At 47.0% G+C, this 12,788-nt stretch overlaps 1 protein-coding gene across 1 annotated transcript in view; it reads left to right on the forward strand.

Annotated features, from left to right (window-relative positions):
- Positions 1-482: 482 nt before the first annotated feature.
- LOC134983593 (zinc finger protein 432-like) overlaps positions 483-12,788 on the forward strand; it is a 33,880-nt gene continuing 21,574 nt past the window's right edge. The window contains exon 1 of the mRNA XM_063949260.1: positions 483-615. Within this exon, the coding sequence (XP_063805330.1) occupies positions 564-615 (52 nt within the window). The 5' untranslated portion in view covers positions 483-563. The remainder of the gene's footprint in view (positions 616-12,788) is intronic.

Below are 12,788 nucleotides of genomic sequence, written 5' to 3' on the forward strand. Positions count from 1 at the left end.
GACTGCTGGGAATGGGGCATTATACAGGAACACCGGGGGAAGTGTCTGGGTGATGACTGTATCATTGTGTGTGTCAGGTTCCTATAAGGTGTGAGGATGTCACTGTCTATGTCTCCATGGAGGAGTGGGAGTATATAGAGGAACACAGGGGTCTGTACAAGGACGTGATGATGAAGAATCACCGGCCCCTCACATCACTGGGTAAGAGGAGACTGTCGTGTAGTGTAATGGAGAGAGCAGCTATGGGACCACCTAGATACACATCATCTGATAATCACATATATACAATGTACTCAGTCACTGTGTGTCTCCTACAGATGGGTCCAGTAACAGGAATACCCCAGGTCCTCTTTATTCCCAGGACCATGCAGAGGAGAATCACAGTGTCCCACAGGAGAGACGGGTAGGGTCTCACACAATACTGAAATACAGATGAATATACACTTAAGGATCTGTACTGAAGGTGTTTGAATATTGAACACTGATATTTTTATGTTATTTAGGGTGAAGATCTTATTGATGTTAAAGTAGAAGATATAAAAGTAGATGAGCAGACGCATGTGATGGGTGATCAGCAGTGTAAGGAGGAGGAAATCCCTACAGATATCAGCACAGGTGAGTAATAATCACATATTCTCCTTGTTCAGTCACTACAGCAATCTGTTATTCTCCACCATCTACTGTTAGTACAGACTAATAAGGGCAAAGTATCTGCCCATTGGAGTCGGGAGCCATCAGCCCCTATTATACTCCTGCTCTCCACCTCACATCATGTCACTGTGTGTTACCAGCCCAGAGATCTGACCAGTCTCCTCCCCACACTCTCTGGTGTATCTCATACATCAGGAGCCATCAGAACCTATTATACTCCTGCTCTCCTCCTCACATCATGTCACTGTGTGTTACCAGCCCAGAGATCTGACCAGTCTCCTCCCCACACTCTCTGGTGTTTGGTATACAACACTAGGTGTAACATCTTTCTGACCTTTGAAACATTGTAGCCATTCATTCTCTGAATAGTGGAAAGAGATGTGGTGTCACATATTCCAAGAACCTCCTGACATTACATATTGTCCTCCCTTTGCAATAAGAGTAATAATATCTGTATATGAAATACTTTTCTGATTTGCGTCTGAGACAAGTCGTATACCAGCACTAATGTATGTTATACATATATATGTGATGCTATATAAATGCTACCTCAAAGCTGATTGGTTGCTAGGGGCAACTTTTCTCGTGGTCCACATCTCCACTCTTTCTCTAGCATCCATAAGGGATATTGGGGAATCTAGTACGATGGGGTATAGACGGGGTCCAAAAGAGCCAATGCACTTTAAATTTCTTCACTGGGTGTGCTGGCTCCTCCCCTCTACTGTGCTTACTGTGAATCTTGGGTAAACACAAACTATGCCGTGTATGCCACACCAGATTCTCTCTATTGTCATCTGATTCTGTTTCTTTGTGAACAATGCAGCCAATCTTCACAAATCAGTGAAGGGGCTGTGGGAGAGGGTCCTGGGAACCGGAAAATACAGACTACGCTAAAATCTATTTACGTGGCAGCAGGTGTATCACAGAGGCCGGTCATAGCTGGATGACCCATGTCATTCATATGTGGGTTACTCAGATTCAGGAGGGCCTCTCCAGAGCTATGTGCCGGTCACTATGGTGACTCTCCACAAGCACATTCAGGACACTACACGCGTCCTGTGTAACTCGCTCAAGGAGATGGGAAATATTAATGCTAGTACTTCTGCCATGGCAATGTCGGCGTGCAGGGCTTTGTGGTTGCGTCATTGGATTGCGGATGCAGAATCAAAACGCAGTGTGAATTCCCTCCTCTTTTCGGTGGGAATGGCTCTTTGGGGTTGAGTTGGATGCGTGGATTTCCAAAGATACGGCTGGGAAATCCACGTTCTCCCCTCTGTGGCCCCGCCGGCGAGACGCTCCTGCACGGGGCTGTCTATGCAGTCATTTCGGTCTTACAGATTTCGTTCTAAGGCCAGAGGTGCCTCAAATACGAATAGAGGCACCAGATGTAAGTCAAGAAAACCTGCAAGCACCAGCTCTCAGGAACAGACCACCAGTTCTGCTTCCACTAAGACCTCAGCATGACGGTGCCCACCCACCCCGAGGGGATCTCGAGGTGGGAGCTCGACTGCGTCACTTCAGCCGCGTCTGGTAGGCTTCCTGCCAGTATACCTGGGTCAGAGATCTCATTTCTTAGGGCTACAAGCTGGAGTTCGACGGTGCTCCTCCCCAACGATTTTTCAAATCAAGCTTATCAGCTTTGATGGCTATGCAGGTTATGTTGCAACAGGCCATCCAAAAGTTGGTCCAGTCCTACGTCATTGTTCCAGTACCAATACCACAACGAGGCAAGGGTTATTACTCCAACCTGTTTGTAGTACCAAAACAGGATGGTTTGGTAAGGCCCATTTTGAATCTGAAGTTCTTGAATCCTTACCTGAAGGTTTTCAAGTTCAAAATGGAATCCTTGCGAGCAGTGATTGCGGGCCTGGAGGAACAGGAATTCATGGTCTCCTTGGACATCAAGGATGCTTACCTTCATATTCCGATTTGACCACCTCACAACCGTACCTGAGGTTTGCCCTGCTGGACGATCACTACCAGTTCCAGGCCCTGCCCTTCGACCTGTCCACAGCTCCGAGGTTAATCGTAAAGGTGATGGCGGAGATAATGGTCCAGGGGGTCAATGTTGTCCCTTACCTTCACGATCTTCTGGTAAAAGCAAGATATAGGGAGCTTTTATTGCTCCATATCGACCGCACTATCCACCTTCTGTCACACCATGGGTGGATCCTCAACTTACAGAAGTCCCACCTGGAGCCAACTCAAAGGCTCCTGTTCCTGGGGATGTTGCTGGATACTGTGGCCTAGAAGGTACCAGGGGACAAGGCGAGAACACTTCAGGAGATGGTCTGCATGGTGCTCTGACCTACTCGAGTGTTCATCCATCTTTGCATAAGATTGTTGGGAAAGATGGTCGCCTCATACGAGGCGATCCAATATGGGAGGTTCCGTGCCAGAACATTTCAGTTGGATCTCCTGAGCAAGTGGTCCGGATCACATCTACAGATGCACCGGATGATTCGGCTGTCACATCAGGCCAGGATTTCCCTCTTGTGGTGGCTTGCAGTCCTCCAATCTACTGGAGGGCCGGAGTTTTGGGATCCAAGATTGGACCCTCCTTACGACAGATGCTAGTCTAAGTGGATGGGGAGCTGTCACCCAAGGGGCGCAGTTCCATGGCAGGTGGTCAGCCCATGAAAAGCCGCAACTTTCTGGAACTTCCGTTGATCTAGAAAGCTCTGCTTAAGGCCTCTCCTCTGCTCAGGGATCACGCGATCTAAGTACAGTCGGCCAATGCCACAGCCGTGGCGTACATCAATCGGCAAGGAGGGACAAAAAGCAGAGCCTGCATGCGAGAAGTGTCAAACATACTCCCCTGGGAAGATAGAAATGCAAGAGCAATGTCGGCAATCTTCATTCCGGGTGTGGTAAACTGGGAAGCGGATTTCTTAAGTCGTCACGATCTCCACCTGGGGGAGTGAGGACTTCACCAGCAGGTGTTCCATCAGGTCATCAACCGGTGGGGCTGCCCGCAAATAGACATGATGGCTTCTCGACTCAACAAGAAGCTTCACTGGTATTGCTCACGAACAAGGAACCCTCAGGCGAGGACAGTGGATGCACTGACGTCACCTTGGCCTTACCGGCTGGTCTACCTGGTTCCCCCGATTCCGTTGCTCCCAAGGGTGCTAAAGCGAATCGGGAATTAAGGAGTCCAGGCACTTCTGTTTGGGCTCAGAGGGCGTGGTACGTAAATCTTCTGGACATGTCCGTCGAAGACCCTTGGCCTCTCCCACTAAGAAGAGATCTTCTTCAACAGGGACCGTTCATCTACCCGGACTTACGACGTCTTCAATTGACGGCAGGGAGGTTGAGCGGAACATACTAGGGCCTTTCCAAAAAGGTTATTGCTACCATGGTTCAGGCCAGGAAACCTGTGACGTCAAAACATTATCATCATATCTTGAAGAGATATGTCTCTTGGTGCGAGAAACACACATATCCACCTGCAGAGTTCCACTTGGGACTTTTCTTATGTTTCCTGCAGGCTGGTGTGGATAAGGGCTTATGCCTGGGTTCCATTTAAGGTGCAGACTTCGGATCTCTTCATTTTCTTCCAGAAGAAATTGACAATGTTGTCAGAAGTTCAGACCTTCTTGCAAGGGGTACTCCCACATCCAACCTCCTTTTGTGCCGCCTACTGCACCCTGGGATTTGAATGTAGTGTTGGAATTTCTACAGTCCTCCTGGTTTGAACCTCTGATGACGGTTGAAGACAAGTACCTCACGTGGAAGACTGCGATGTTATTGGCTCTGGCTTCTGCTCAAAGTGTCTCAGAATTGGGGGCCTTATCGTGTAAGAGTCCCTACTTGGACTTTTACGAGGACAGAGTGGAGCTCTGTACAGGACAGCAGTTCCTGCCGATGGTTGTCTCCGCGTTTCACCGAATCAACCTATTGTGGTTCCTTCAAATTCTGACTCTTCTCCTCCTCTGGAGGCTTTAGATGATGGACGAGCTTTGAAGATCTATAGCAAGCGAACGGCTCGGATCAGAAAGACGGATCCTTTGTTCGTGCTCTAGGATGCCCAGAAAAAGGGTTGTCCTGCTTCGAAGCAGTCCATTGCTCGTTGGATTAGGCTTACTATCCAACAGGCCCATGTGTCGGCAGCTTTACCTGTTCCTAAGTGTAGTCTCAGCCTTGCAACTGTGCTGAGCAGCTACCTGGTCGGGGAAGAAAACATTTGTTAAGTTCTACAAGTTTGATGCCCTGGCCAAAGAGTATACCCAGTTTGGGCAGGCGGTGCTGAAGCAGTCTCCACACGTTCCTGCCCATTCTGGTACGTTCCCATCGTACTAGATTCCCCAATATCCCTTATGGATGCTAGAGAAAATAGGATTTGAATTACCTACCAGTAAATCCTTTTCTCGTAGTCCATAAGGGATATTGGACGCCTGCCTCAGTGCGTTGACTTTTCTGCAGGTTCTCGTTATGTGGTTACCTGTTCAGATGTTGTTATTGCCGGTTGTTATATGGTCGTGGTGTGCTGGTATATAAATCTTACCACTCTTTGTTATCATGTTTCCTTCTCTCGTATATGTCCTTTCTCCTTCAGGCACTATTTTACCTATAACTGCCTGTAGGAGGAGGCATAGAGGGGAGGAGCCAGCACACCTAGTGAAGAAATATAAAGTGCGTCTATACCCCATCGTATTAAGTCTCCCCAATATCCCTTATGGACTACGAGAAAAGGATTTACCGGTAGATAATTGAAATCCTATTTTTTACTTCTTGATACATTAATCCCATTGTCTTACTGTCCAGAAAAGTGATCATGCTTAGGAGTATGTTTGGTAATGCTAAGGGGTATATTTTACTAATGTGTGGGTCTGTAGAAGTTGGCATGTTTTCCATAGCGACCAATCACATTCTCCTTATTTATCTAGCACCTTCTAGTAGACAATTAGAATCTAAAACCCGCACTTCAGTAAATATAACCCCTTAGTTTCAGGAGAGTGGAGGCTTCTTATCCACAGATCTAGCTGGAACCTACATGCTCCTTGGCTTCTAATACTTTCTTACTGTGGCTGGGACCCTGTTCCACGTAGCCATGATGGTGGGCATGGTCTCAGAATGGTACGCCCTCTGGGGTGGTGCCATTATGGGCAGTGTCGGCGCTAGGCGTCATGTATAAATAACTAAAATGTAAAATTAATTAAGAAAAACGTATTTATATGTTTCACCACAGCCCCACATTGATTCCGGCTGCTGAGTCCCTCAGTGCTGTACGGTGTAAAATCCGGCATAGAAGCTACAGGGCTGCACCAGTGGCAATGTGTGTGGATTGCAGAACACGGGGTCCGGGAGAGGAAATTCCCAGTACCACCAGCACTGCAAGAGTTTAAGTCCATGGACTACTATAAATTATATGTATTATAATGTAAGGATAACGTGTTTTTTTTTCTTTTGTTTCCAAAATGTGTTTAGTTGATATGTCCGACATACAGATAGAAGACATACAGTGGTTCTTGAAAGTTTGTGAACCCTTCAGCATTTTCTATATTTCTGCTGAAATTTGGCCTAAAACGACCTCAGATTTTCACACAAGTCCTAAAAGAAGATAAAGAACCAAATCACACACATGAGACAAAAAAAATAGACGTGCTCATTTTTTTATATTTTTTTTTTTTTGAGGAAAATTATCCAATATCACGTATCTGTGAGTGGCAAAAGTATGTGAACCTTTAGGCTTAGCAGATATTTTGAAAGTGAAATTAGAGTAAGGTATTTCCAATTTATGGGATGACAATCAGGTGTGCGTGGACAACCTGTCTTTTTAAAAGAACAGGGATCTATCAGTCGGTTGTTCACAACACGTTTGAGGAAGTCTATCATGCCATGAACAAAGGAGATTTCTGAGGACCTCAGAAGAAGAGTTGTTGATGCTCATCAGGCTGGAAAAGGTTACAAATCCATCTCTAAAGAGTTTGGACTCCACCAATCAACAGTCAGATTGAATACAAATGGAGGAAATTCCAGACCATTATTACCCTCCCCAAGAGTGGTCGACCAACAAAGATTACGCCAAGAGCAAGGCGTCTAAAAGTTTACAAGGTCACAAAGGAACCCATGGTAACCGCTAAGCAACTGAAGGCCTTTCTCACATTAGCTAATGTTAATGAGACCACTTAACAACAATTCTGTGTGCATGGCAGGATTGCAAACAGAAATCAGCTGCTCTCCAAAAAGAAACATTGCTGCCCATCTGCAGTTTGTTAAAGATCACCTGCACAATCCAGAAGGCTATTGGAACAATGTTTTGTGGACAGATGATTCCACAATAGAGCTCTTTGGCTTAAATGAGAAGTGTTATGTTTGGAGATAGGAGAACACTGCATTCCAGCATAAACACCTCATAAACACGGTGGTGCTGGTGGTATCATGGTTTGGGCCTGTTTTGCTGCATCTGACCCAGGATCACTTGCCATCATTGATGTGACAATGAATTTTGAATTATACCAGAATATTCTAAAGGTCCATGAGCTGTATCTCAGGAGAACGTGGGTCATACAGCAAGTACACAAGTCATTTGACCAATGAAGGGTTAAAGAAGAATAAATGTAAAGTTTTGGATTGGCCAAGTCAAGGTCCTGACCTTAATCCAATCGAAATGATGTGGAATGACCTGAAGCGAGCAACATAACAGAGGTAAAGCTGTTTTGCAGAGGAATGGGGTATAATTCCTCCAAGCTGATGATCAGGACTAATCAACAATTACTGGAAACAGATGTAGTTATTGAAAGCAAATACTGAAAGCAAAGGTTCACATACTTATGCCCCTTATAGATATGTGATATTGGATCATTCCTCAATATAAAAATGAGCACGTCTCATTTCTTTGTTTCATTTGATTTGGTTCTCTTTATCTAGTTTTAGGACTGAAAATCTGAGGTAGTTTTAGTCCAAATTTCAGCAGAAATGTAGAAAATTCTGAAGGGTTCACAAACTTTGGAGCACCACTATAGTAAGCACACAACAATTAGTGGGTTAAGGCAATAACCTGGTTTAGGAGTTAGACAATTATAAAATAAAATAATGTAGTTATCCAACCATTACCAGTAGGATATAGAGCAGGGGTAGCCAACTCCAGTCCTAGAGAGTTACCAACAGTTAACGCTTTCCAGGTCTCCTCACAGAATCACAAGTGATGTAACTAGCTCCACCTGTGGATCTTTTAAGATGTGTGAGTAATGAATACACCTGTGCACCTGCTAGGTGGTCTGGAAAATGTGAACTGTAACACGGGGTGGGGCGTGAATAAAAAGATGCACGTACAGGTAGCATTTTATGGGTGTGTTGCTAAAGGTGGTTGCGTACAGAGATGTTCCACTGATTACATAGTAAATCATAGATGCGGGGTTGGGAAAAAAATAGGATTTTAATTACCTACCGGTAAATCCTTTTTGCGTAGTCCGTAGAGGATGCTGGGGTCCACATTAGTAACATGGGGTATAGACAGGTCCTTTGGGAGCCATGGGCACTTTAAGAGTTTAATAGTCTGGGCTGGCTCCTCCCTCTATGCCCCTCCTACCAGACCCAGTCTAGAAATAGTGCCCGAGGCGACATACTTCGAGAGAAGGAAATACACAGATAGTGGTGAGATTCACACCAGCTCACACATAACAGACAACCAAGCTAACTAGCTTGAAACAAGTCAACAACCGCTGAACAACATTACTTAACCAAGTAACAAGGCAGTACTGAACCAAGTAACAACTGCAGGAAAATGAAGCGCTGGGAGAGCGCCCAGCATCCTCTACGGACTACGAGAAATGGATTTACCGGTGGGTTATTAAAATCCTATTTTCTCATATGTCCTAGAGGATGCTGTGGTCCACATTAGTAACATGGGGATATACCAAAGCTCCCAGTACGGGAGGGAGAGCGCGGAGGCTCCTGCAGAACAGATTGACCAAACTTAAGGTCCTCAGAGGCCAAAGTATCGAACTTGTAAAACTTTGCAAACGTGTTCGACCCAGACCAAATAGCTGCTCGGCAAAGTTGTAAAGCAGAGACACCCCGGGCAGCCACCCAGGCAGAACCCACTTTATGAGTAGAGTGGGCCTTATCCGATTTTGGACGCGGCAATCCTGCCGTAGAATAAGCATGCTGGATAGTGAACCTGATCCAGCGAGAAATCATCTGCTTAGAAGCAGGACACACAATCTTGTTGGGATCATAAAGGACAAACAGACAATCTGACTTTCTGTGACGAGAAGTTCTCTTCACATGAATCTTCAAAGCCCTCACAACATCCAAGGACTTTGAGGTAATTGAGGAGTCAGTAGCCACTGGCACCACAATAGGTTGGTTGATATGAATAGCCGACACAACCTTTGGTAGAAACTGCTGATGCGTCCTGAGGTCAGCTCTATCTTCATGGAAAATCAAGTAGGGGCTCTTGCAGGACAATGACCCCAATTCTGACACACGTCTAGCAGATGCCAATGCCAACAGTGTGACAGCCTTCCAAGTAAGAAACTTGACTTCAGCCTCCTGTAAAGGTTCGAACCAATCCGATTGCAGGAACTGCAGCACCACGTTAATATCCCAAGGTTCCGTAGGCGGCACAAAGGGAGGTTGGATGTGCAGAACCCCTTTCAAGAAAGTCTGAACCTCAGGAAGGGCAGCCAATTGATATTCTGGAAGAAAATGGACAAGGCCGAAATCTGGACTTTTATGGAGCGCAGGCCCACATCCATTCCTGCTTGCAGGGAGAGGAGAAACCGCCCACGTTGAAATTCCATCGTAGGAAACTTCTTGGATTCACACCAAGACACATACTTTTTCCAAATCCTATGGTAAGGTCTTGACGTTACTCTCTTCCTAGCCCGTATCAGGGTAGGAATAACCTTGTTCGGAATGCCCTTCCGAGCTAAGATCTGGTGTTCAACCTCCATGCTGTCAAACATAGCCGTTGTAAGTCTTGATAAGCGAACGGCCCCTGTTGCAGAAGGTCCTCTCAAAGAGGACTCGGATCTTCCAGTAGTAACTCCAGAAGATCCGCGTACCAAGCCCTTCTTGCCCAGCCCGGAGCAATGAGGATCGCCTGAACTCTTGTTCTTTTTGATTAGTTTGAGAATCCTTGGGATGAGCAGGAGTGGAGGGAATACGTACACTGACTTGAACACCCACGGAGTTACCAGGGCGTGCACTGCCACTGCCTGTGGATCCCTCGACCTGGAACAGTACAGCCGAAGCTTCTTGTTGAGGCGTGTGGCCATCATGTCTATTTGAGGTAAGCCCCAAAGACTTGTCACCTCTGCAAACACCTCTGGGTGTAGGCCCCACTCCCCCGGATATAGATCGTGTCTGCTGAGGAAGTCCGCTTCCCAGTTGTCCACTCCTGGAATGAAGATTGCTGACAGCGCCGCTGCGTGTCTTTCCTCCCAGAGGATGATTCTTGTTACCTCTGACATTGCAGCTCTGCTCTTCGTTCCGCCCTGCCTGTTTTATGTAGGACACCGCTGTGACGTTGTCCGACTGAACCTGAATGGCACGATCTTGCAGAAGATGTGCATTCTGGAACTAAGGGCCATGTACAACGGTCTTCTACAGGCGGTAGTTCCAGAATGTTTATTGGAAGAATGGTTTCCAGACTTGACCACCTTCCCTGGAAGGTTTCCCCTTGGGCGACTGCTCCCCAACCTCTGAGACTTGCATCCGTGGTTAGAAGAATCCAATTCTGAATCCCGAACGTGCGGCCCTCTAGTAGGTGAGAGGTTTGCAGCCACCAGAGGAGCGAGAGTCTGGCTTTCGGAGACAGACGTATCCTCTGGTGCATGTGAAGTAGAGACCCCGACCATTTGTCCAGGAGATCCAGTTGGAAGGACCGTGCATGAAATCTTCCGTACTGTAGAGCCTCGTAAGAGGCAACCATCTTCCCCAGAAGGCGAATGCACTGATGAACCGATACCCAGGTTGGCTTCAAGACATCCCGGACCATTGATTGTATCACCAACGCTTTCTCCACCGGTAGAAACACCTGCACTTCCGTGTCGAGGATGATCCCTAGAAAAGACAATCTCCTTGTCTGCTCCAAATGTGACTTTGGAAGATTCAGGATCCAGCCATGATCCCGGAGTACTCGAGTTGTGAGAGCAATGTTCTGTAACATTTTCTCCCTGGAAGATGCTTTTATCAGTAGATCGTCCAGATATGGAATTATGTTCACTCTCTGCTTGCGGAGGAGTAGCATAATTTCTGCCATTACTTTGGTGAACACTCTCTGTGCCGTGGGGAGGCCAAATGGCAGTGCCTGTAACTGATAGTAACAGAGCAAATCTGAGATAAGCCTGGTGTGGCGGCCAAATCGGAATGTGAAGTTATGCATCCTTTATATCTAGGGATACCAGGAATTCCACTTCCTCCTGACTTGAGATGACCGCTCTCAGAGACTCCATTTTGAACTTGAATTCCCTCCAAATAGGGGTTTAAAGATTTTAGGTTCAATATTGGTGTCGCCGAACCATCCGGTTTCAGTACCACAAATAGGTTTGAGTAGTAACCCATGTTTCTCTTACGTCCTAGAGGATGCTGGGGACTCCGTAAGGACCATGGGGTATAGACGGGCTCCGCAGGAGACATGGGCACTTTAAGACCTTTTAATGGGTGTGAACTGGCTCCTCCCTCTATGCCCCTCCTCCAGACCTCGGTTAGATTCTGTACCCAGAGGAGACTGGTCGCACACTAGGGGAGCTCTACTGAGTTTCTCTGGAAAAAGACTTTGTTAGGTTTTTTATTTTCAGAGAGCACTGCTGGCAACAGGCTCCCTGCTTCGTGGGACTGAGGAGAGAGAGAAGCAGACCTACTTTACTGATAGGCTCTGCTTCTTAGGCTACTGGACACCATTAGCTCCAGAGGGTCGCAGCACTTGGTACGCCTAGCTGTTCGTTTCAGAACCGCGCCGCCGTCCTCCTCACAGAGCCGGAAGATAGAAGCCGGGTGAGTATGAGAAGCAAGAAGACTTCAAAGGCAGCAGAAGACTTCAGATCTTCGTGAGGTACCGCGCAGCGCGCCATTGCTCACACACACACACACACACACACACACACACGAGGCACAGCAAGGGTGCAGGGAGGGCGCCCTGGGCAGCAATAATTACCTCATAAACGTTCACTGGCACGCATAGGTACTGCATGGGCAGTATATACAGACCCCCGCCAGTATAAAAATTAGCGGGACCGAAGCGTGCCATCGAGGGAGGCGGAGCTTAGTCCCTCAGCTCTAACCAGATCCATTTTCTCCACAGCTTGCTGCAGAGACGCTGCTCCCGGACTCCCTTCACCGCTGTATACAAGTAACAGGGTGCAAATCAGGGAGGGGGGGGGGGGGGCACATTCATTTGGTGATAGTGTGATACAAAAAGCGCTTACAGGTCTGGGACATTATTAATATTTCAGACTGCAGTGGCGCTGGGTGTGAGCTGGCAAACTCCCTCTCTGTCTCTCTCTAAAGGACCTTACTGTGGGTCTGTCCCCTATATCCCAGTGTGTGTGGGGGTGTCAATACGTGTGTGTCGACATGTCTGAGGCGGAAGGCTCTTCCAGAAAGGATGCGGAGCAGAATGTAATAGTAGCTCCGTCGGCACCGCCGACTGCTGATTGGGTAGACATGTGGAATGTTTTGAATGCAAGTGTGGCTTTATTATATAAAAGGTTGGACAAATCTGAGTCCCAGAACCAAGCATGGAGACAATCCATGGATATTAATGTCAGAGAACCCATCAGGGTCCTAGAAACGTCCCTTTACCCAGATAGTAGACACTGATACCGACACGGATTCTGACTCCAGTGTCGACTATGATGACGCTCGGTTACACCCAAGGGTGGCCAAGAGTATTCAGTACATGATTATTGCAATAAAAGATGTATTACATATCACAGAGGACCTTTCTGTGACTGACACACGGGTCTGTATGTTTAAGGAGAAGAAACCTGAGGTAACATTTCCCCCATCCCATGAGCTGAACGCTCTATTTGAAAAAGCTTGGGAAACTCCAGACAAAAGACTGCAGATTCCTAAGAGAATTGTTATGGCGTATCCTTTCCTCTCACAGGGCAGGTTACGGTGGGAATCGTCACCCACGGTAGATAAGGCTTTGACGCGTTTATCCAAAAAGGTGGCTCTACCGT

This window comes from Pseudophryne corroboree (assembly GCF_028390025.1).
Source record: "Pseudophryne corroboree isolate aPseCor3 chromosome 3 unlocalized genomic scaffold, aPseCor3.hap2 SUPER_3_unloc_2, whole genome shotgun sequence".
Lineage (NCBI taxonomy): Eukaryota > Metazoa > Chordata > Amphibia > Anura > Myobatrachidae > Pseudophryne > Pseudophryne corroboree.